This window comes from Stegastes partitus, unplaced genomic scaffold (assembly GCF_000690725.1).
Source record: "Stegastes partitus isolate 25-593 unplaced genomic scaffold, Stegastes_partitus-1.0.2 Scaffold828, whole genome shotgun sequence".
NCBI lineage: Eukaryota > Metazoa > Chordata > Actinopteri > Pomacentridae > Stegastes > Stegastes partitus.
The window spans coordinates 187,590-213,447 of NW_007578559.1; the positions used below are offsets into that span (position 1 = coordinate 187,590).

A 25,858-nucleotide genomic window follows, 5' to 3' on the forward strand; every position below is an offset into this window, starting at 1 on the left:
TAATTTCAATCACAGAATTCAAAATTTTTTTCATGGTATTTGGTCTCAGGACTAAAAAAGCTGTCACAGTCACAATGCAACACGTAGAGGGTTAAATTGGTTCTGCCGTAGGTTACATGCTCTGTGAACACTGTGTCTTTCTGCATACACTGAGATAACCGTTGGTCAAAGCTCACTGAGGTCAGAGAACAAAAAGGTTAAATCTACGCTAAAATGATTCCTGCTGCGCGACTCTGACTGGATTTGGAATCTGAAGGAACTGGGCTTTTAACAATTAAAGTAGTTCATCAAATGTTTAAGCAAAGTTTTTTGGTCATCACTACCAAGTGGACTCCTGTTGTCTGGTCAGTTCAGGCTACAGTACACAGGGTCCTCCAGTGGGGACAATGGCAGAAGACACATTAAGAAAACAAGCAGAAATCTGGTGAAAATAAACTGTTGGCGATTCTGCAACTCAGTCACAGTGTCCAATGAGCTTCAGACGAGCCCTCCCTTTAAAGGCCACCCATGCAGCAGCATCACTACAGCAAACTCTTCTGGGATAGCTGCAACATAACAGAACATAGCTAAGCTAGCGTTGGTGCCATCAGGCTTCCCTGGTGGCTTTGATGACACTCTGATGACAGAATTAATAGAAACTGCCTCATTAGTTAAGACAATTTAAGTACCCTTCAGATTGCATCCGTTCTTCAACTGTGTCATGTGACCCTTGTTTTGTACTGGTGTCTCCAGGGACTCCAGCATTATCTCTCTTAACCTGAGACATACTGAAAGATGCTTGCTGACAAGTCTGTCAAATCTGACTATTGGAATATGAATATGTGATCACAAGAGGGCAGGAGGCATAATGACAGAACTTAGCAGAAGGTGTAAATGCAGATGACTAACATGAGATGTCAAAGAGAATAGAATCAGAAACTACTGATACCAGATGTGGGTGGGTCAATTCAAGTCCGTTCAGTTTTATTTATATAACGCCAATTCACAACATGTGTCAACTCAGGGCACTCCACATAGTAAGGTGAAGTTCTTACAGTATTATTTGAAAGAGAAACCCAACAAATTCAAATAGGTCAAGAAGTTAAAAAAGTAATGTAGTACTTACTTCCACTGAACACAAAAACTAAGTGATTTGCTGGTTTTTACTCACTTTGTATTTCTAATACACTGTGAATGTTATTTTTCTCTCCTTAAGTAGCTACCTGCATGTACATTGAGGCAATGTCACATTAACAAATAAGTTCCTGTCTCCATTTAAACAAAACACACACAGGAATGTCTTTAGATCCACATGTAAGCAATGGCATACCAAGCACATGTTGGAACTTGAAACTGGTGGAATGCAATTAAAGTTGTTCGTTACGATCACTGTCTACACTGTGAGGTAAAAGATGTTCCAGGTAAAGTGGGAAAAGGAACCTTGATACTTCTCAGAAGACTAGGCAAAACATGACAGCCTCTGTGTATGGCTTACCAGACAAGTAAAGGCTCTAGAGAAAGTGGGTGCACTGTTAGTTCAACACACAAACCAAATCAATCACCAGACTTCCCATGATGTAAATTATCTTCAAATGCTTACATGTTCATTTCATACAGGGGGAGTTCTTCATAAAGTGCTGTTATTGTTCAAGCAACATACTGAACGTAGTTCTTTCAATGAGAAAATCCAGACATTATCATCAAAGAACTGTCCACTTCAACCTTAATGATGAAGGGATGGCTTGAACAATGTCTCTAAAACCATCAAGATGTAGAAAAGGGAGCCTGAGTGTATAAAGAGTAACATGAGTACACGTGTGCAGTTTCTAAGTACTTGAAAAAGATTGTGACAGCTGTGAAATAACCTGCATTTGTATATGTATTATATATTATAGGAGTAAGTAAAATTTGTACAATACCAACTTTTATGTAGTTATGTAATTAAAAACAGACAGGATTTTAGATCTTTCTTTCAAGTGCTCTCAGCTTTGATTTTAATTGCAGGCTGGAGAAGACTTTTTCATAGTTAAACCTGAAAATATGTGTTAGCGTCAAAAAACTAGACATGATTTAAATCAGGGGTTCTCAACTGGTGGGTCACGACCCAAAAGTGGGTCGCGGACCTGTTCTGGGTGGGTCGTGGACAGCTGGTCAAAATTAAATAATATCTAATGTGCGTCTCAGGTTGGATTCATTTTCTATTTTGAAAAAATGTTTATTTTGACAGGCATGGTAACCGCAGTTTGTTCGACGTTCATTTTAAGTTTGTGTTGATGTTGGGATGCAAGATGGCAAAGCGCAAATATGACCCGGAGTATTTAAAATGTGGGTTTTCATACTAGGGCTGGACCCGGATAGCCTAATAGCCAACTATTCATTCGCTGTGCTGGAATCTGGATATCAGTTTTGATCTCCGAATATTCATCCCACCTCGCCCCTGCCGCCGCCACCCTACCACTGATACAGCAGTGTGACCATCGGTCGGACCAAATGCTCAGCACCCGCACCCCCCGTCTGAAAAATAAGCTCCCCCCCACCCCCCGCTGCCGTCATGGAAACGGTGCTGTCAACGCTACCGTAAACACCTAAACTGGTCTTAGTAGCCAAAAGCTGCCTTTGCGTCCCGCCACTTCCAGCCCGTCGGAGCCTGCACGCACCCAGAAGTCCACTGGCTGTCGAGGGGCAAGGTGTTGTCACGCTTTTACGAACTTAAATCAGAAATCGCCACATTCCTCTCTGAGACTAACTCCCTGTATGCGGAACTGTTTGACAACGAAATGTGGCTGCATGAGAGCATCAGCTGGTGGAGCTGTCATGTGATCAGACACTGGAAAAGAGATGTGGGGAGGTAAACCTTTCCCACTTCTGGTGTAGCCATGTGATGGCTGAGTATCCATCCCTCACCACTCCTGCAGTTAAAACAATCTTACCATTCAGCACAACCTATCTGTGTGACAGTAGCTTCTCTACCTTGGTCCAGCTCAAGTCACAGCAGAGGAACAGGTTGGACACTGAGCATGATCTGAGAGCAGCTCTGTCTACTGTCACCCCAGACTCTGAAACTTTAATCAAGAGTAGAGCACGTGTCCAACTGTCTCATTAACTTCAACAAATGACCTGAATAGTCCAAAACTTTATTTTTGAGTAGTTTTGATATTTATTTTAGTCACTTTTGTATATGTAGTTGTCATGGTCCAGATACTGTGCATGGTTATATGCTCTGAAATGCATGTTGCACAGGAAAATATATTGAATATCGAATTCTAAAAAAAATTGGGTCGCAACTTAATGACCATGGGAAAATGTGGGTCCCAGGGCGAGACCAGTTGAGAACCCCTGATTTAAATGGTCAGTGTAGGGAGACGTCTGTCCAGTTATGACTGTCTTCAAGTGTAAAGAACTTAAAACTGCTGACATATCTAAACACTCATAATGAACAATTCCCAAAGTACATTTCCCATGACTTTTTCCCTTTACAGGACTATTATTAACTAGAATGTATGGACAGTGAGGTAGCCTTATGAAAACAAAACAAAAAAACATACTGTAAATGGTCTTAATAAGACACTGCTTGAGCAGGTTCAAGTGAATCATTGAGAGTCTCCGCATGTAAACAAAGTCTGAATCAAGCTCCTGCCAATCCCAGATCGATGTCCCCACAGAAACCTCAACAAGCAGCATGTTAGAAGAGACACAGTGAAGTACTAATTTGTTTTGAGCTATTCAATAAGAGAGAATTTAAAGTCCCTTTCTGGTCACTTATCACCACCTCCCTCTCTCCACTCACTGCAGCTCGAGCACATACGCTCGCCTACAACTCTGCTCAAACACTGGAAAACTCTACGAAACACCATTTCAAGTCGTATCATTGGAATAATCCTGCCACACATGTTCAGGCAACACACTGAAACCAAATCTGAAGAATGACACAGCAAGCCTTTCCCTCCATATTTAAGTGATGGACTTGACATTCCTCCCTTTGTCATGAGTACCATTATACCATTATACAGAATACACAGAATGCATGTTGCCTTTCTTTTGTTAGCCTTGATGTACTTACTTTAGCATACTGTAGATCCCATAAACACACTTTAAATAATTCTTTCAAAAAAAAAAAACAACAGCCTATTCTGAGTTTGTTTTCCTACACTGACACCTCACAGTGTGTTTATCTTTTTTAAAGTTTTTTTTTAAACAAATCTTTCTCTTTTGCTCTCTGTCTTTGCCAGGTTATTTTAAATTGACCTATGTGCAAAGAATCTGGATACCTTGCACTGCTCACAACTCTGCATTGGAACAGCTTTGTTTTGACAGCGGAACATATATGATAGTGAACTGTTTGTAATGCCCACTTGGACAGTATTCGCTTTTAATATATCCTGATTTCTTGGAAGTATCAGCCTATAATATCATTATAATAATAGTTATTATTATATTCCTTTACATCCTAAATTATTTTATTTGACACAAGCATGTATCCACATCAGCGTCATCAACTTAGGAATCATAAACATGATTGGCATTTGTCCATGTTAGATGGGTTTTACCGAATGTGTCATCCCTTATTATTAAATAAAATACCTGGTAATAGCTGGACTAAGTAATCAGGCAGCTGCTGATCAGTTTTGTGAGTCTAGTTAGCCAGAATAAAACACTAACTACAAACAAATAATATATATGCATGTATATGGGGAAGAAGAAAGGGAAATGTACTACAGAAATCCTGCTATGAAAAAAGGGGGCAGACACATTTCTGCTTTGTAGAGCAGCACTACACATGTCTTACTCAAAAGATATTCTAGAGATTAAAAAGATAAAACCAAAAAAAACCCCACCTTTGGCATCCCATCTGTGCTTTAGTGCTTCAGTGTAGCTGCATTTTAAAGGCAGGTATTCATGGTTTACAGGTGACCAAAAATCAGCAAAACTATGTCATTTCAAGCACAATACAAACAAGTAAATATGAGGTAAGAGTCTGATATCAGCACAGGGTCAATAAAATCCATGCAACATGCATGTTTACTGTATACACTGAAGTATGCAATTAAAAAAAGGAAATATCTGGTGCCACAATTATCTGGTAAAAAGGAAAATTATGTACTTGTAGCACATCTACAAATATATGTTACATCTACTTTCTTTAAGATTAGAGGAACTAAATTGATCCCACATAAGGGAATGTAAAGGGAGTTTTAATTCTAAAGTCTGTCAAATGCAAGCCCTTGTTCTCGTGAGAGAACTTCTCAAATATTAGTGCTGACTGTTAAAGACTTACTAGACTCCTCCTACAGTAACACAGGAATTAAGGAATGCACATAACATAAAGTATGGACTAGATCTATTTAAATTGAATATTTGGCATCTTTGATAATCTCAGAGTGCTAACCGTTGTTGGATTGGACTGTTTAAAATGGAATGGACATCTGTGGCCTGACTGTTCAGCAGGCCTCAGGCTTGATGTGGACTTCTTAATGCTCGGTGTCAAAGGTCTTTGAGGGATTTAACCGACTTGGTCAAGTTGCTGTAGAACTCTGTCATGCTGGAGGGGAAGAACGAGTCGACCACTGAGCGAGGGAGGAAGCCACCCAAGTCTGTCTGGAAGAAACTGAACACCTGGGTTTTGTTGGGCTCTCTGGAAATGTTGGAAAAAAACAAATGTTATTGCAGAAAAACAGAAGCTAAAGCTTATATTTAATTAAACTCCATCAACAGCAGGTCCATACCTGTCGACACTGGGACATCGGCCCTACCTACTGTCTACATAACACTTACATACAGTGAATCCTGAAATCATCACGACGTAATCACTTGCTTTAAAACATCAGTACAACAGCTGGTCCTGACCTCCCAGGCACCCTGAGTAAAATTCTTCTACCTGACCCGTGAGTCATGTAAACCATTTGCCACTGCACCACAGTCACACCTGATACCTCAGTGCTCCCACTACAAGTCTCCCTCTTTTGAATTATTTACTCCATCTGCAGATATGGTTATGTTTACCATCAACAAGACTTACAGCCACCTTATTTATCTTTTTTTTTTTAAAAGAAAGGCAAAAGCTTGAAATGTCTAAAACAATGAAATGAAGGACGACGAGGCAAAGAGGGGAAACAAAAGAGAATCATGTGAAAAACAGGGGGATTGACAGGTATAGGTAGATGTCACCACTACGCCTATTTGATGCGTCTATGAAGTTCCCTCTGGTGGAGCAGCTGGCCGTATGTCACATGAACTTATACGCGCACTATGCACGGAGCACAGGACTCTGGAGATTAGTCAAGGGCCCTGACTACCTCTCAGAGCAAAGCAGGTGTCAGTGTTCCCAGGGTTGATGAGAGAATGACGCAGAGCTATTCTTCTGGTCATTCACTCACTCACACCCTAAGAAAAAACAGCATGAAAGTGAATTGTTGGAGCAGCAATCAGGTAAACTGGTGTTCTCTTCTTTTCAGGTTTGACGTCAGGATGCATCTCTTGCTCGTCTGTCTGTCTCACTAAGTTATCTGCTAAAATCAAAGTGAAATACAGCTATGTGAACATGTATTTAGTTACCAATCTGGACAAATTCAAGATAGAAAGGAATGAAGTTACTTTATAAGTCCACTTATTCTTAGACCGACAGATGGAGCACTTTCATTTCATGCTCAGTTCAGTCAGGCATAAAGTCACAGAACACAGCCCTGGAAGTGGCTTTAAGCAAGCAAGACACTCACAGAACACGAGATGGACTGCACAACTAGCAGCTAGATTATGAAACAGCCAAAGAGAGAAAGATACACAGCAAGCTAGCATCCCATCTTATCAATACTGCTATTTCCCTACCATTTGGAGAGAACTCAGAGTAGTAAACACTGACACTTGGCTTTGCTTAATTTGTTAAGGCAATACCCAACTTGAATAGGGCCATCCAACAAACAGCCACCAGCTTTACCAGAGGGAAACATGGCAAATACACCAAACAGGCCCAGTGATCACAGCTAGCCATATCTGTCAAGTCTCCCATCCTTATGATGGTACACATAACTGTTCTAAAGAGAGGACGACTGTAGTGGGAGCACTGGGGTATAAGGTGTGACTCTGTGGCAGTGGCACATGATGTATATGGCAGACCGCTCTGTAGATTTTTTCTCAAGGCCCCAGGGAGGAAAAGAGAGCAGCTCTGGAACAAGTTAACCCAGTCCTTGTTGCAGTGATATTTTAAAGCAGGTTGTTGCCTTGCGGTGATCTTGAGCTTCACCCCAGTTAGAATGTACACTGCTCAAAAAAATTCAAAAGGAGTAACTGATTGTGAATCACTTTCACCTGCTCTGGTGAAAATAAAAGTGACAGCAGGTGGACAGGAGAGGCAACAGGCAGACAACCTCCAAAAAGGGAATGTTTTTTGCAGGTGGTGGCCATAGACTATATTTTCTTTCCTTATCCTTCCTGACCAATTTTTTCTAGTTTTGCATTTAACCAGTGCCCATATGACTGCTGGTAGCATGAGGCGGTACCAGCAGCTTATTTAAGCTTGCACATGTAATCCAGCTCATCCATGAAGACGCATCCATATGTGCCATTACAAGAAGGTTTGTGGTGTCTTTAAGCATGGTCTTATACATGAAAGAGATACCAGGAGACAGACCTTTACAAAAGGAAACCTGGACAGGGCAGTAGAAGGGCAACAACCCAGCAGTAGGACGGAAATCTGCTTCTTTGTGCAAGGAGGAACAGGAGGAGCACTGCTACAGCCCTACAAAATGACCTCCAGAGGGCTACTCATGTCTGCTTCCATCCAAACTGTCAGAAACAGAGTCCATGAGGGTGGCAGTAGGACCCAACGTCCTCTCGTGGGACTTTGCAGATTGATAGGTATTTACCGGAGATACCCTGGTAAACAATATGCTGCCTGCAACATCATCCAGCATAACCGGTTTGGTGGTGGGTCACTAATGGTGTGGGGAAGGCATATCTTTGCAGGGTCACACAGACCTCCATGTGCTAGCCAATGGTGCTCATGTTTGGTATCAGCATAAAATCCTCAGACCTACTGTCAGACCTTGCGCTGGTGCAGTGGGCCTTGGGTTCCTCATGGTGCAGGACAATGACCGTCCTCATGTGGCTGAAGTGTGTAGGCAGTTCCTGGATGATGACAGCATTGATGCCATTGACTGGCCCTCGTGTTCTCTGGACCTAAATCCATCTGAGAACCTCCGGGACGTTAGGTATCGATGCATCCAACACTACCAAGTAGCGCCACAGACTGTCCTGGAGCTCACTGATGCCCTGATCCAGGTCTGGAAAGAGATCCCCCAGGATACCAGCCGCTGTCTCATCAGGAGTATGACCAGCAGTTGTCAGGAGTGCATACAGGCACGAGGGGGTCATAGACATGACTGAGCCATGTTATGAGTTGTTGTGATGAAACTCACACAAGTTGGAACAGCCTGTGACTTCAATTTTTACTTAGATTTCTGGTGTGATTTTAAATCAACCCCTCACTGGGTTGATCATTTTGGTTTCCACTGACTGTTCTTACATCATCTGTTCTCAATGAATTACATAATGTATATCATTAAAGATTTTCAACTAAAATTTTTTGTTCATTGAGATCTGATGTGAGATCCAAGCGTTCCCTTAATTTTTTTGAGCAGTGTAAGTGGTATGAGGACAGCGGTAGGGGGGGTGGTGGGCTGGAAAATTTCTCTTATTCCTAAATCCCAGTGTTGATGGACATGGTTTAGTGTGTCTTTGTTGTCAGTGTTCTCACCCTGAGATGGGGACACAGATGCAACCACATGGATGGTTGAATCCTCTCACGTAGCCAGACTGGGGAGGACAGCCGGGGTGACTCACATTGGTAGCTGTTCGACGTCACACAAAAAAAAAAAAACACAAGCAAACATGCATATCTGTCTTGATTATGTTTATCTTGTGAGGGTCTGTGGAACTGTGCTGTGTTGAGAACAACCATGTGAGTCCAGATACTAAAGTAACAGCCTTTTGAGAAATACACTTGACTACTTTTTTGCTGAGAATTAGATGGAACGGTCCATATTGCTCTCACATCTGTCCACACAATATGAAACTACAGCTAAACTAAGCTAACCATGTCTTAGCTGTGACTTCAAACTGAATGAATAGATAAGTTAGTGTACTGTACTGAGCCTCTCATTTAACTTTCTGCAATAAAGTGGGTAAATATTTCATAAAAGCCTCGCTTTTACTGTAGACACCATTATGGGTGCTCTTCATGTCCTAAAAGGGAGCTCTGTGAATTGAACCAAAGCAGAGGTCTGGTCGTCTGGGGGCGGACCATGGCATCAGTGCAAAATACTAAGGGGCAAGAAACACAAGTAGTCCTACAAGAACTCAGGTTGTAAACAAGCCAATAGGTTATCCAAATAATCCAAACCTACTAATCTAACTGAAAGCTGTTAAACAGTCAGCATTCCTACTGATTTATTGCTCCACAGCTAAATATCACAAAGGTATTGCCCTATTGTGATGACACTGTTTTAAAATATACAGCTCATTGGGGCTGTTACTTCAGATTCTGATAAAGTCCCATAAAATGTGATCCAGTGGTTAATAATTATCAGCGCTTATGGAAACCAGTATACTGGGTGGACACGTAATATAACCTCATCTGGAATTACTTTGCATTTCCTTGATCGAGTTGCCATGTTAAGCACAATGTGGAGGTCTATGTCTGTAGTTTTAATTAATGAATAATTAAAATGTTTTGGATTGTAACAAATAAGTACTTGTAGGTACAGGTGTTCAGACAGCCCAGTTTTTTTGTATTCATTGAAGTAGCAGAATTATTTTGTGTCTGTACTCAAATAAAAGTGGAAATAGACATAACAGTCCTAGCTACTAACTGCATTGCGACAACTAACGGAGGTGAACTTCCTCCCGGCCAAACAAAAGGTAACAGGTAACATTATACCCTGCACTGTGGTTTTTCAGTGTGTCATCTCTTTCCCGTCTACTCTCCTACTGTCTTCCCGTCAAGCAGGCAGAACTCAGATCCCCACCCCGCTCACCGTTATCAGGACCATCAGGCATTCCATGTTTTGAAGTTTTTGAAATATCTGTTCATGAAAACCCACCATCTATGCTTTACAGACAACCATATTCAGATTCAGTGTTGTTATAGGTATTTAGAGTCTTGATTCTTTTACACTGACAGTATTTCACTGTTCACCCTCAGTGAACACAGATAGTTCTCAACGGCTGTTGCCCTTCATCTAAGTTTTAAATCCTGTTATCTTGACTTTCTAAATTTTTGAGCATTTTTTGTTATTTGTATTTTAATGCTCTTCTGTTGTAGCTGTTTGAGAAAATTAAATATTGATAAGTACAATCTCACCACAACAATTAGAACTGATGATTAAACTTATTGAAATAACAGCTGAGTTGTACTAAACCAGATTATCTTTTCAATGATGCTTTATGCTAGAGGAACAGGGCAGCAGTCTATAAAACCAGAGATGCTGTGCTGCTCTGTTATCGTTGATAACTCTTGTATCAGTCAGTAACAACCAGGCCTGACACTGAGGACACACTACAAGTGTGCACAAGGCCAACTGAAGACATGATTTCACCAAAATCTTTTTAAAGCAACCTGGAAAAACAAATTTAACCAACAATATGCCAATGGCACTCCAGCAGAGCGCCAGTACAATTAGATTCTGCCAAACAAAACAGACTTGCACTCTACCAAAGCTGAGACTGACAGTGCCTTTGTTCATGTCGAGATTGGAAGACTTGATTGTCCTTTCTCTTCCTATAAACACTTCAAGTCAAACAAATGTTGGCCACTTGGGTGCCTGGGAAATATTTTACAAATAACACTGGCAAGCAAAGACAAAAGCATTTCAACAAAGTCTATGTAAAAAAATAAAAATGAGATTGTTGAAGAGCTGCCTTAAGTAACCCAGCCGAGGCAGTAGAGGAAGCATCCCACCACCACAGAGAAACAAACTGGGGGTGGACAGTAAGTGACGCCATGTGACAGAGTCATTGTAATACGTCTGAGTTGAACAGCAGGATATTTGCTGGTATGCAAAATAAAAAACTAACCATTATTTTTAATGGCAGACTCTGCCCTCCTCAGCACTGAGGATACCAGTGGTGCACAAATTTCACGAGAGAGGTTCAATCACTCTTTCGCGACAACTTTTTTTCAATGGTCTTTGCTGCAGGGTCTGAAGGCGTCTCTTTAAAGTACCCCAAAGGCGTTCGATTGTGTTCAAGTCAGACGATATACTTAGCCAGGTCATCGTTTTTACGTTTTTCTTTTTCTAGAGAACAAAAGTGACTATGACCTAACTGATTGGTCATTATAGGTCGTGTGCTTTGGGTCATTTTCATGCTGAAATATTCCCCTTCTGCCATGCATCTGAGAGCCATCTCGTCATGATACGGGACTGCCTGAGTGCAGTCCCATATCATGACGAGATCACCTTTGTGCTTCACTGTTGGGACTTTACATTCACTGAGGTAGTCCTTAACAGGTTCACACCAAACACGCTGCACTACATCTGTGTTAAACAAAACTACCTTTGTCACATCTGACCAAAGAATGTGCTCCCAATAATCAACAGGCTTCTTTTGATAAACTTGAGCAAAGTTTTTTTTTTTCCTTGAATGCTGTTACTATAAACAACCTTAGGTATATGCAAAAGAAAGCAAAGGCAGAAAGTCTGTTCAGGCCTGTAATGTGTCCTCAGTGTAGGAAAATCTTTAACAGCCTTGGACCCAGACCCAAGCAGTCCAGCCCTTACTGCGAGCCACAATGAACCTTAGAAAGTACAGAAAAAACAGGTATAAGAAGTAGAGGAGACAAGAACAAATCATTACGCACCATTTGATGAAATGGTGCCATCTTCGTATTGCTTAACTAAAATAACATCTACAAAGTCTCGTGGAGCTATGATACCCATAGCTGCTGAGGGCGTGACTGTTCGGCAGATAGAGATGTCCTGTGCAAAAGTGGGAGACAAGGGATGTACTCAACAACTGAGTTGAACAAAGAAAAAGCAAAAATGGATATAACCTCTGGTTTCTCATGTGTGCATTTAAAGCTGCATCAGGTAAGCTTTGGATTTTCAAGTAATTTGATCAATTATACCAAGTGATCAAATTCTATATTTGGGAAATGCCAACATGAGAAGAGATAAGTCAAATCAAAACCACACTGTATCTTGTACAAATGACCTTTTGCCTCTGGTTTTCCAATAGTGCACCTTGGCATGACACCTCATTGTAAATTTCAATAAAACCTGTTATATGTGGAATTTGTTAACATGACTGAACAAGATTTCTTAGTATGGCATTTCAAGATCAGTTTTACTGTCATTTTACATTGTCAATGTCTGAAAAACCTGGTGCAGCTTTAAATTTCATTTTGGCAAACCAAAGAATGTAAGAAAAACTCTATGAAAAGTGCATGAAGTAAATCCTTAGACACATTGTATAACAGCAACACACCTCTGTGATTTGTTCCAGAAGCTCAAACTTTTTGACATTGTTGTCCCATTTGACTCTGAGCCCATTGGGTGCTGGTTTCAGACATTCCCACACTTTCTCCGGACTGCCACTGATGATCCCCTCGCCCTTATAACTGTCAAGTGAATCAGACAACAGGACACGGTCAGCAGAGCAAATGATAAAGGCACAACTGTGCTGTAAGTTGGATTCATACATTCTACAAAATAAAAATTTAACCCATGCCCACAGATAAATAAGTATAGATATATAGGTAATATAGATTTTAAAAAAACAACAACGTAAAACACATCCACTTACTAAAAGCGACTGGTCCACTATAAAAACCCACTTGCCTTACTACCACTACTACTATTATTGTTGTTGTTGTTAATCAACAACAATAACAATAAACAATTACTTTCTATTCTAAAAAGAATATAGTGTGGTGGGAAATAAAAGTCTTCTCTACTTCCAAGTACTGACGTTTTCCTCACCATTATCCTTATCCTTGTGTTTATCCTTGTACCTGCATAACAGCAACGTGTTTTTACCTGCAATTTGCTATTTATTTGGTGTTTCATCATTGTTTTAAAAAGTTCATGAATCAAAAACTAAATGAGACAGAAAAGGAGAAGTTAAGATTTCTTACACATTCCCAGGGAACTCAGACGAGGGACGCCATGACACAATCACATCATTCTGTGAAGGAAAACAGTGAATTTACAGTGAGCAACATTTGTGTTTGTGTTAGAAATGATCCAGGTACATGCTGTTCTCTCTGACACACGTCACATTTCAAAACAACCCAAAAAAGATGTTCCCAAATTTGACAAGCAAGTGTACCACAAAGGTGATATTCAGTTACACCACGCTCACAGTTAATAATCACTGAGCACCAGGAGCTGGCGTTTACACATGGCCTCACCACTGTGTCCAGCACTGGCACTACATGGTCCTTAACTGCACTTAACTTTTCAGCAAGTTAAGCATCTTAAATCAGTTTAGTGTTGATTAGGAGCTGCATGGGGCTGTAAGAGTTCAGATGAATAAAAAGTAAAATAAAATACTTAACATTAGAAAAAGTATATTTTGAAAAAATATATATATATATATATATATATATTGCATCCAAGTTTTAAATAAAAAACTGTTTCAAATAACTATGAATTACACTACAATTATATTAATCTTTCAGAACTGAATTTCCCTTCTGGGATAAATAAAGTATTTTTCATTTCAGAACAATAAGGATCCATCCATCCATTTTCTATACATCACTTTATCCTCACTGGGGTTGTGGGGGGCTCGAGTCTATCCCAGCTGACTAAGGCAGGGGACACCCTGGAAAGGTCGCCAGTCCATCACAGGGCTACACAGTTGATGTCTATTTAAAGTTGATGTCTATTTAAATCCTAAACAGATGAACCACCATTCTTCCAAAAAAATATTATAATCATATTCCTTCATTTGATGTTTTGATGGTGGTGGTGGTGGTGGTGGAGAGCACTGGCTAACACAAGAGCCCAATATCTCCCAGGTGTTCTACTCTGTTGAATTCTGGTATCTATGAAGGCCACAGTATATGATCCACATCATTTTTATTCCCATCAAACCATCCAATGTCCCACCTTAAGCCCTACTGATGGGGGCACTGTCAGCCTGGAAGAGGCCACCTCCATCAGGATAGAAATGTTCCATTGTAGGATTGAGGTGATCACTAAGAACTACTTTGAACTGCAGAGGTCTGAAGAACTGGAGCCAGACCATGGCAGTAGTCTACCCCCAGGCCCTCCACAACATAGCAGTCACTGGATGTACAGGTCAAGAGTTTAGGTTTTTCTTTTATTTGTCAGCCATCTGTCAGTGTCAGCAGAGTTTGGACCAAGGTTAGGTAAAACATGTAACGTGTTGTTTCTACAGCTTGATGAATCAGAGATGTGAGCCTCAGGTGTGGCTCAGGTTCCCCATGCTGTCCGGACAGGTAGGCCACGTCAAGGGACTCATTCATCAGGGACACTAGCGGAGGTCCAGAGAGCAGCAGGACCAGAGGACCACTGCACGTGTTTCATACACTATCACAGCAGGCAAGAAATACAACATTTACCGATTTCTTGCAGACTTTCCATCCGGACTCATCTCTCTTGTAGCTCAGCAAACAGTCAGCCACTTCCTTCGCTTTATGCTCGTAATCCATAACAGTTACCGTAAAAGTGATTTTTTTGTAAACCTGATTCACGTTACAGCGGCTTTCGTCAGCAGCTAGAAGTAATAAGGTAGAGGAGAAGCTCAGAGCTGCTCAGGTGAGCACGAACCGCCGCTGCAGCTAGCGTTAGCCGAAATGAATGAACTGCATCGTCCGCTCACAGGCGGCTAGCTGGCGGTGAGGTAGCGATGTTCAGGGACAGACACATCCACAGCCGGGCGCATCAGGGCCAGGGCCAGCATCAGCACCGTCCGCACCGCCTCCAAAGGTCGCTACCGTCCACACGAGCCTCGGTTTAAGTGTTTAAGTCCGAAAACAGCCCGATTTAGTCCCTTAAGTACGATAAACAGCGTTTCCTGAGGTATACGTCATCCAGGGGAAAAAAACAGCAACGTCCGCTCATAACCTTTCAAAGGAAAAGCCATTTTCTTTAACGTACATGTTTATTAAATGTACCACAAGCTGCAATAACACTGTCCACGTGTTTTCAGCAGATTCCGGAGATTTTCTGTCGGTTTGAGCACAACGGACTATTTAATTAAACGAAAGTTCAACTTGTTTTATTGTGAAGGTTAAAGCTCCAGACTCGTCCTATACGTCTGGGTTCACGCGCCTCTCCTCGTTGCAGCAAAGTAATATGGGAATTGTAGTGATCGCAGATGAAACGGTATTTATTCAGGGTGGATGATTAACCACATCCTTGTCTGTTCCCGGTAGACGGAACCTCTGCAGGTGGAGGCGCCTCCCTCTGGCTTCTGCTTTTTCTTTCACATCCTCTTCTACAGTCTATATTGCAGCCTGAAGCATGTGGTGGAAACTCATGAAAGCTTCCAGTGAGTAGACCATAAATCTGATTTTCAAAAATGAGGAACCTTTAAGTTTTTTTGGCTCAAGTTCAAAACATAAAATAAAGTTTTTACAAGCCAACGTTTTTTCCAATCTCTACCAACTGTGGCAGAGATTATCTTTATAACAAGGCTCACCAAAGTTATCATATGACTCATTAACTTACCAAAGTATTTGTCTGTATGAGCCAATCAGAAGTCTTGGCCAGCTGCAGGCAGTTAGGCCACATCTTTAATCTGTCAAAACAAAACTTGGGCTACATGCAGAATCACATTATCTTTTTACTTTTAGTACATATTGCAGCTGTACATCAAAGTACATACTGTTTCATACAATATGTATCTAATTGCAAATTCTACTTTGTCATAATTATGCAAATTTCTCCCTCTCAGCTCCTCCACCCTCGCATCGCCAGCTCGCCTCCTCTGGTGGGAGGGAATAAGATGTGAGGAAAGGAGTCGAGGAAAGGACCTGAGGATGTAGGGGAGTCACATATGTGATGCAGCTGCGCAGAGGATTGTGGGTCAGAATGTCAGTCTTGGAACATACTGAATCTTTTCAAGCATACTATAATACTATGGTAGTGTAGATCTTGAGATGCACCTTTGGGACCACATTTTGAGGAAGCACCAAAATAAATGTGGCATTTGACCACTAGGGGACGCTGCAATAAGCAGGTTTAAACACATAATTTGTGTGTCCTGTAATCAGTGGCAGTATCAAGGGGGGCCATGGCCAGCCCTGAAATAATCAAGCTGAAGGCAGCACCGTAGCAGCAGACTGACTGATGGACAGCAGCGGGTGAAGTCGTTTCAGACCAGCAGACTACCTACAGCTAAGTGAATCATACAGTACTTACTGAAACAAAAGGGTGTGTTCAGTAACTTTGTCTGTGTTGAACCTGCTGGTTGGTCTACTCTAATGAGCATTTTATTAGCTGACGTTATGGGTTGCTGGTGTCGGCTCACTAGCCACCATTACTAACTGTGCAGGGGTGCTTTCTCAGTTTGCAGATAATAAAGAGAAAGTCCACAGACATCTGTTTTTTCTTTAAGAAGAAAGGTAGTGCAGGGAGAGGGCTGATGTTGGTGAGGACAGAACAGGACAGAACAGAGGAGCAGCAACAGGCAGCATCAGTATCAGAACAGTGAAGAAGCACGAACAGCAGCTTGGGACCAAAATGCACAACATGCAGCAACAAGGTCACAGAGGACGAGCCCCAAGCAAAGCAGGACATACTGTCCAACCTGCTGCTGGGCTAATAGCTGAGGTTGTAACAGTGTCCCCCTAATAATGACATGAATGGCAAGACAGTAACTTTACCTGAATGAGTGGTAATAAGGCGTCAGCACTGAGTTATAAATCCTGGCATAAGAACAGAAGCTTCTTATTCTTGTCCACTGGTGGTTGAGTTTGAGTAGTCTGAACAGTTTTGACTTTGGGTTGACATTACACTTGTAATTTGTGATTAACATGGACAGGCACGAGCTGCTCATGTTGTTGTTACTTTTGTTAATAAAGTTTTGTTTTGTTTTTTCCCCCAGGGTTTTCACTGGTCCTATCTGGGGGTGCCTCTGCCTGTAACACAGTAGAAGATACGGTTTAGACTTGTCATGTTAGCCTCGTTGATCTGACTGCCATGTTGGATTTGATAGATTTTTTTATTTTGTTTTTTACTTACAGATCATACATTTACCAGTCTTCACCAAAACTGGTACAGATAATCCTCAGGTCATGCCTCTCACAAAAGTAAACAGATGGATTTTAGATTTTCAAAGCGTTTGGTCTGTCACAACCAATTGAAATCTGTGGTTAAGCTGCCAAACGGGAATTGCAGCAACTGCTGGATGTGTCAACACCAAACTGTGTGCAATAGGCTTAGTATCCCTCTCTGGGGTTGTAAATATAAACCAAAAAACCATCTTGACCACTGAGGAGCAAAAAGCAAAGATGCATTTTTCCTTAGCACGTGTGATGTGTTGGCCCTGATATGTCTGGTGATTTCTTCGGAGATCCCAAGGATGGGACGTGACCACCTATAATGTCAGACAAAGGTATGTATGCCGTGTTGTATTTTATCAAGAAGTCTTCACTGAATTTGGCAGGATCATCTTTAGACAAATCCTTAGTTATTAGGCTGACATTTTATTTTCAAAACCATTCGTCTGTTACACTCAGTGGATTCTTTTTTTTTTTAAGTTATTTTTTGGCCTTTTTGCCTTTATTTGACAGGATAGAGAGAGAGACAGGAAAGTGGGGAGAAGAACAGGGGAGGGACCTGCAGCAAATGGCCATTGGCTGGATTCAAACCCACGACCGCTGTGTAGGGGACCACAGCCCCAGCACATGGGTCACCAGTTCAACCAGGTGGGCTACAGCGGTGGCCCACTCAGTGGATTCTGATTCTGATGAAGTTAGAGCATGTCCTCGCAACGCTTTGATGATCTTACACAAAGTTCAGGATGCCTTCCTCTGGAAGTGCTAAAAATGTTTCTGTTATTTTCTGAAATAATCCCAAACAACATTTTTTCCTGTGTTGATGTGTTTCCCTCTTAACAACAGGAACTCTTGTGTCAGATGGTACTTGACAAATTAAGACATGACAAATTGTGATGTCATCTCCGTCGGCGCAACCACTATTTGGCTTTTTTTTCCTGTCATGTAACGACTAGATACCTGCACATCTGCACCTGAACTTATACATCTTGAACTTTATGTATATTAATTTGTCTAAAGCAGATAAACAACCCAAACAGTGCCTGACCTCATATATCTCTTACACCCACTCTTTAGTCAATTGACATGAAACTTGCTATCAGTGCATACATACATTTTAATATGATCAGATCAAGTTGCCATGGCCACTGTGCTCTGCTGATTTTTTTTGTCCTTTGCTTATCATTTCCACTGTCTTCCAGGCTTAATTTAATGAAACTTGGTGGAAACGTGTAGCATAGGCAAAGCAAGAACCCATTTAATTTTGATGAAATCCATATCATTTTCTTGAAGTGAAAATCAAGTTTTTTACCTTGTAAACATGTCCTTCTGGTGTTTTTTATATGCTGGAAGACATGTCATGAGCAAAACAAGCAGTCAACACCATGGGTTTGCAATTCCACGTTGAAAACTGCAGTGTACTGATGTAATGTGTACAGTCTTAAAACGCAGAGTCGGACTTCAAGGGTTTTATACAAAACAAACCCACGGAACCAAACCTGTCAGCTTGGGACTTTCTGTTTCAATGTTCTTCTTCATAACTGGTTTCCAATTCAAACATGTCACACAGTGTTTGAGAAGGATTATAAATAAATTGGTATGCTCAAGTTCCAGCAAGTAGCAGAGGGGTGGGTGGGGTTAGAGGCAAGTACTTCATAGATCTACACATTGTAGAGAAAACAGCAAAACACAGACACATATAAGCCATTTTGAAGCATGGAGGCCTTATTTCTATTGACAAAATGTCAAAATATGTAGCTTTGATACACTGAGATGAGTTTTTAGGGGTTTAATCAATGAACAAGGGAGTGTAAAATTGTGAGTTTAGGTATTGGCCTTGGCAGAAGTCAGCACTCTCTGACTGCCCCTCTAGTTATGACTGAATAGGAAGCAAGTCTAAGCAACTCTGCTGTATATGTTTTTATAGCTTGGATTACACTTTGGCAGAATTGTATTGCTATACACACTGCTACAATAACCCATGCAATTAGATGAAATGGCAGTTTCAAAATTATACAAGACGACACAAACAGGAGAACAAAATCACATTTATAATAACACGTCTTGTGCTTTCAATGCAATGTATCAACACATAATATACACTATCTGTGATATTTTGAGAACCATGTTAACAGAAAACCTAATTTTCACAAAAATGTCAAACATTGGAGCAGACCAAGTCATTTGACCCAGTGGCATTTAGATCAAAATTGGTTTTAGATTTCTTTTTGGCCAGCTTTCCTTGCCTTGCTTCAGACTTGAGATAACGCTCCTTGTTGTGGATGACCTGAATATACTGGTCAGTGCTGCTGTTCTGTTGGTCACTGCTGGAGGCCAGGGAGGCTGAGTCTGACTCAGTCAGCGGGGTTTCCAGCTTCGGCCTTGACTTGGGCTTCAGATAAGACTCCTTGTGGCCGGTCCTGGCTGGGGACTGATATTGTTTTCCTGGGGAATGAATGTGACGCCTGCTTCGCACAAGAAGTGGGTCAGCTGCTTTCACACTGGCCTGGGACCGAGAGTGTAACTCTAAATCTCCCCAGTCCAATTCTCCTTCACCGTCTTCCTCTTCATCATCCTCTTGCGCTCTATATCTTCCTCGAGCTGTGTGGCTGTCTTTGGCCACAGTCATGTGGCTTTCTACACGGTCACCGATGTAGAAGTGTGCTGGCTGGTGGAGGTCAGACAGGGAACGAGGCCGATGAGCTTTCCCTGATGACATTCTTCTCCTGCCTTTACCCTGTTCTTCCTCTTCTTCTGCTTCACTCAGATGCTGCTGTGATGGGTGGGACCGGTGACAGTGTGGTTGGTGGTGAGTGGTGCGTGGTGCATAGCGTCTGATGTTACGTGGGTATAGCTCCAAGATCTCTGTAGGCTCCTCCATGAGATAATGCCGTGGGATACGTGTGGCTGAGCGCAGCAGCTTCTTCCTAGGCTCGTGCTCATTGACAATCACATAGCGGGTGGTGTGACCACGCCGTCCTCCATAACTCTGTGCAGTGATGATCCCAGTAGCCTCAACGGGATGTAGGGAGCGTACTGTCTTCCTGTACAAGGGGTCAGAGTGGATGCTGTCAGGACAGTGAGATGGGGGATTGTAAGCCATGTAGTGGTAGGACTTGGACCTGCAGGTACCGCTAGCACCACCAAAAAGTGGTGGGGGCCTGTTATGAGAAAGGACAATAATAATAATCAACTCATGCGATCATGGTAATGTTATAGTTTTGCAGGTATACTATCATTGTGTAATTCTGTTTAGAAGTGTAAAATGAGTTAGCGTGTTTGCACTGGCTAGCCATTTAACAGCTCATAGTTCTGACAAAATTAAAGAAAACATGGTGTTCACTTTGACTAATGAGTAAACAGGTTTTAAAGACTGTAGCAAGTACTGTCACAAATAGTAATAATAATAAAAAAAAAGCTGGATGTTAGCTTGAAAAACACATGGAAAAATTCCTGAAACTAAAAAAAATAAAAAATAAAAGCAGTGATGTAATGGGTATGCTGTTTTTACAAAAAAAAATGCTCTTAAACATGTAAACAAAAATGGATGGTTCATTCTTTAGCAGGTTAAATTTGACCCTTTTCATGCCAAAAAGACATTCCCATAACTTACAAGTATTTGGTGCTTTCCATGGAATATTTTTCTTGACAGAATGCAAAAAACTGAGAAAGCATTTAGAAAACTCCCCACTGATTAAACCTGGATTAATTCTAACTTAAACACAAATTAGGGCTCAACAATTCATCTTTTTTTAAATACAAAAATTAAATATTTTAGATATTTTGATTAATAATGATAAAAGTTTAAAACAAAACTGCATTGATTCCCAGAGAGATATTTACCAGCTAACCAGCAGTAAACAAAGTCATCATCACCTGCACCAGCTGTAATATTAGTGATGAACACACTCATGCATCAATAATTAGCTTCCAATTATAGAATATAGAATATTCACTATATTTAAATGGACTTTTCTGCATAATTCATACTTTTACTTTGGGTACTTCAACCCTATTTTGACAACATTACTTTTATGTTTACATTAAAATATACGTTTACTTGTAACAGAATATTTGTACATTGCCGTTTTGGTACCTTTATGTAAGTACAAAATCACCACTGTCAATTGGCTTATCCAATATATCATCATGTGAGACCTGTTAGGTATGTGTTCCAGGCGGTGTTTAGGCAGTACAGTCACTGCTGGGCTTCTCATGGATCCAGCCACACTTCCTCTGTTCAGGTCAGCCCTGGATGCTGATTGGGTGATGGTGCGGATGCTATTTCCACGATGGACAGGAGACTGAATGTTTGTGATGCTGCCGTTGTGTCGGGGGCTTGGGGTGTGAATGGAGGCCTCCTGGCTGGTGGCGTCGCTCTCCAGCTGATCTGGCTTTTTGTCCGCCGCAGCCTCTGGAGCTTGCAGTCTTGCTATAGGAGGGTTCAATGCTGCAGAGTTAGGGTCACAACACTACAACACAGAATGGAATTCACACAGGAGGCCTGACAAACACCAGATACCTGCAGCCATCTGGAAGACTTTTTTCTTGTCATCAGTCCGCTCCTGAGGAGATTAAAGGAAAATTCCACCTTTAGACATGCTTATACTAATGTCATGGTCAGTTTAGGACTGCATGTCAGGATTATCTTCAATAACTATTTGTAAAATTTTTTGCAATGCAAACTCTAAATATGCTGCAACAGAGATGCATGATGATGTATACACATAAAAATAAATATTGCTTGATCCACCCTTTAGAGCAGGGGTGTCAATCTCAAAAACACAGTGGGCCAAAATTTAAAACCTGAACAAAGTCGCGGGCCAACATTGAACAAATGAACCTTTTAATATGGACCGAAACAAATTTTGCTTTAACATTGAATATGGAACAAGTACGCTTATTACCATACATTATATATAACTTAATAGTGGAGACATGCAAAATCAAATTATAAATAAAAAAAACACATCAATGGCACAGTGACAGTTGTAGTGTGAAGTCGCTATGCCTACTGTCACAGAGGAGAGGGAGTTTCTGGGTCCTGTCCTGATTGATGCGCCAAAACAACAACAAGGCATTATGGGATTTGTAGTATTAGCGGTGAATGCGCTGTACAGTATAATACCGGGGGCAACTCTAGTAGTCATTTGGTATTGTCTCGTGGGCCAAATATAATTACAAAGCGGGCCAAATGTGGCCCTCGGGCCAGAGTTTGACACCCCTGCTTTAGAGGGCTTTCTTTAGACACTCACAGTCTGGAGCTGCATCCTCAGCTGGTTGTTGGTGAATTTAAGGGATCGGGCAATGGCCTGGAGATAGTATATCAGCATACTGAAACACACAGGCACGATTTGAAATTAAGGATGTGTATGTCTGTATGTACGTTGACGTGTGCTTATCCCATGTGTGTGTGTGTAATGTGTGCAGTCTTACAACAGCAGCAGCAGTGCTGGCAGCACTACAACAGGGCTGGTGACGTAACTCATCACTTTACTGAACCACAGTGGGAAGTCACTGGCCACTGTCTCGGAGATGATGTCGTAAATTTTCTCTTGACCACTGAAACCCACATGTAAGCATTTTTATGTTTTAACACTTACAAACAAGGCTGCAAGTAGTAGTTCCACCTTCATATGTGTTTACAACACACACAGTCCTCATAAATAAAGACACATCACATTTAAAGGAAAACTCTAGAATGCCAGTTGCACCGCTTGTGGGTGGAAGATAGAACCAGGGAACTCGGCCTAGTCCCACAGATGTAGTTCTTGAACAGCAAGTCACAATTCTGTATATAATTTGAAATAAAAACAAGTTGTGAAATGTATTTTTTAAACTCTTTGCAGGCATGTTGGTCCAGCACTGTCGCAGCATTTAAGGGGCCAAAGCATTCTAATCTAACATTCACATCATTGTAAATGACAAAGATTTGGACCTGATAGCTGATCAAAATGTTCCTTTAAACAAAAGTCTTTTGATGTCATCCATACGATGTGTTTACCTGAATGGTCCACAGTGCTGTGACGGCCTGTATCTCACGATGGCAAAGATGGTGGGCAGCATACAGAGAAACAGCATGAAAAGCAGCATAGCCAGGTAGAAGTTGTTTGATCTAAAAAGCAATGAGAACATGGATGTGTTAAAACGATCCATTTTACACTGTTTTTAGACCTCTGCATTAATTCTACAGTTACTATAACAGACAGGACACAGGTGATTAAGATTTACTGAAGTATCCCAGTGAAGTATGACGTATACAAAATAGGGTGAACAGGAGAAGTTTAAAAACAATATTGTTTATGGACACTATACGTTAAAGCCTGAGTTACTGCATTCTGTTCTTTAAGTAGAAATACAACAAATATTGTTTAGTATGGTTCTTTTAGGGCACCAGCAAGCTTCTCATTTTTTTATTAAAATGCTATTGGAAACAGTGGGGACATCTGTATTAGCTGTAACTATGTGTCATCCACTTCCAAAAAAAATAAAAAATCTGTGTGGTCTTTAAAATGCTGGACCTGCATGAGCAACACACAATGAATTAAACTGTGAAATGTTATTCTTTTTAAATCGTAATGGTCAGATGTAGTTGTATTTAATAAAAAGATGTGGTTCTACAGACAAATGCCTCTGCAACAGATGCAAATCAGCCAGTTAAAAAAAATAGGGAACAACTGTGAACAATTGACCAATTGCAGTCAGATTCCTTGCAGGCACTGGAAGAACTCCACACAAAAAGATTTGAAACCAGGACCTTCTAGCTGTAACCACTTCATTACCATGCCACCCAGTTTGAAAGGCCCATTTTCTTTTCTTTTCTTTCTTCTTTTTTTTTCTTCCTAAATGACACCATTTATCAGAATCATAAACTGTAAAAACAGAGAAGGAAATCTGCAGCAGAACTTGTTGCTCTTCAGAGCAACTGAGAAGCCATGACTGACTCACAGTTTTTACAGAGCAGAGAGGAGATGGCAAGGGAGACTGAGAGCAAAATATAGCATACTGGATCAATAAAATAAATGCAGCACGGCTCAAAAATGGTATACAGAGGAGCATGTTGTTATTAAGTTGTTGGAAGATACATTCATCATGGTGAGATTTATTTCTAGAGTTGCAGAGTAGCGTGAAAAACACAAAATCTGATGAGGCTGCAAAAAAAATGTAGGCCTTGTCAAATAGCCTATCTACGGCATTTATTTATGGCATTATAACTTTGCACTGCACAAAAGACAGTTCTCACTATGTTTGATATGTTGTGTCCATAGGGGGAGTAGACTTGCAGTGAAAATGAGCCCAGTGTAAGGAACAATATGGAGCAAAGAGCAAAAATCCCAGCAAGAAACACTCAGAAACTACTCAGGGTTAAAGGGGTTAATGATGCCAAGACAAAAATTCTAATTATCATTTACAAAAATATTCTGTGTTTTGCACATTCAAGTGTCTCAGCATTCCATAATTATGACAAGGGGCACAGACAACACTTTTTCTTTATTACCGCATTAGCAACATGCCAGCATCAAACTACCTCTGGCTGAACAGAGTTTAATGGCTCTCACATGAAATGTTCTCTCAGCTGCACAGTGGACTCTCTGTGTGTGTGTGTGTGTATGTGTGTGTGTGTGTGTGTGTGTGTCTGCTTGGATTTTCCACCACATCTGGGAATGACTGATAAGGGCTGAAAGCGGCAATCATAGCCTTGTTACATAAATCAGAGTGGGCTGAGCGCCTCAGGCCTGTGTATATGTGTGCATGTATAGAAAGTCGTATATACTGTACTGTAGAACTACACGTTTCGGGTTGATAAAGAATAGCAAGATATATTGCTGAAAATATGTAATCAGAGCAGTGTGTGTCGATGCAGGTTGATCTCTCAAGGACTGATACAGGTTGACCTCTTCTCAGGGTGTGATGGACGAGAAAAAATGCTATCATTTGTCCTTTTGTTCTGAGTGTGTGTCAGATGAAAGGCTTCTTTATATCTTCTTGTATGTCGGTCTGATATTTCTCTTTGAAGCTATTGGAATTATATTACTATTGTACGATACAAAACACTGTCACACCCACATCAAGAGGGGAAGAAAGAGTTTAAAGTTTTAAGTTGTAATGTTCTGTAAAAAAAAGTCACATAATAATAACATAATAATCTGCTATAGGTTATCCACATCTTTTTACTTTATACCAGAGTTTACACTCTGCTCTCTACTGTTTACTACATTAGCATAAAAAACACATCTTGGATTTAATGTCATTAGCTATAGCATTGGATATTCTTGTGCATATTTATTACTAAATTAAGGAATTTGCTATTAATACATTTAGACACATTCGTTGTGTATCACCTTAGAAAATACGACTGATTAAGGAATTAGCATGGTGCGTAGCTTAATTCAGAAGCATTTATTAAGCTTTAATCTGGTGAAGTCATCTGGAAAAAATGCCATCGGGCACAGTGATATTAGCTGTAATAACGCGCCACACGTCCTGCCTCTGTCTACAAGGTCTTCAGAATAAATCTGCTGTAAATGAGCCATAGCCTTAGAATTTTACATATTTATGTTATGTTATTTGCCACATGGAAAAAAAACAATCCAGATGCCAAGTAAGAGCTGGATCACTGTTTCTATATGTGTGGGG

General features: G+C 40.9%; 2 protein-coding genes across 2 annotated transcripts in view; both read right to left on the bottom strand.

Annotated features, from left to right (window-relative positions):
- Positions 1 to 4,414: 4,414 nt before the first annotated feature.
- On the bottom strand, positions 4,415 to 15,033 carry stard5 (StAR related lipid transfer domain containing 5). The gene is made up of 6 exons (XM_008292742.1): positions 14,561 to 15,033; positions 13,106 to 13,155; positions 12,457 to 12,589; positions 11,831 to 11,948; positions 8,729 to 8,822; positions 4,415 to 5,611 (listed from the first exon to the last, which is right to left on the bottom strand). The coding sequence occupies exons 1-6, from the start codon at positions 14,648 to 14,650 to the stop codon at positions 5,461 to 5,463; spliced, it is 636 nt and encodes a 211-aa protein (XP_008290964.1). The 5' UTR covers positions 14,651 to 15,033; the 3' UTR covers positions 4,415 to 5,460.
- A 4,346-nt stretch (positions 15,034 to 19,379) lies between these two features.
- The window catches only part of tmc3 (transmembrane channel like 3), a 30,657-nt gene continuing 24,178 nt past the window's right edge, over positions 19,380 to 25,858 (bottom strand). The window contains exons 17-22 of the mRNA XM_008292743.1: positions 23,226 to 23,336; positions 22,658 to 22,783; positions 22,477 to 22,555; positions 21,744 to 21,786; positions 21,380 to 21,653; positions 19,380 to 20,382 (exon numbers count right to left, since the gene is read on the bottom strand). Of these exons, the coding sequence (XP_008290965.1) occupies positions 19,380 to 20,382; positions 21,380 to 21,653; positions 21,744 to 21,786; positions 22,477 to 22,555; positions 22,658 to 22,783; positions 23,226 to 23,336 (1,636 nt within the window). The remainder of the gene's footprint in view (positions 20,383 to 21,379; positions 21,654 to 21,743; positions 21,787 to 22,476; positions 22,556 to 22,657; positions 22,784 to 23,225; positions 23,337 to 25,858) is intronic.

Bases quoted from the DNA above. Each gene is read 5' to 3' on its own strand.
- stard5 (XM_008292742.1), bottom strand. From the start codon at position 14,650: ATGGATTACGAGCATAAAGCGAAGGAAGTGGCTGACTGTTTGCTGAGC. The intron at 13,156-14,560 runs GTAAATGTTGTA...TTTCCTTCACAG, and splicing joins GGAAAGTCTGCAAGAAATCG to AATGATGTGATTGTGTCATG. The intron at 8,823-11,830 runs GTGCGTAATGAT...GACGTCGAACAG, and splicing joins TGGCACCATTTCATCAAATG to CTACCAATGTGAGTCACCCC.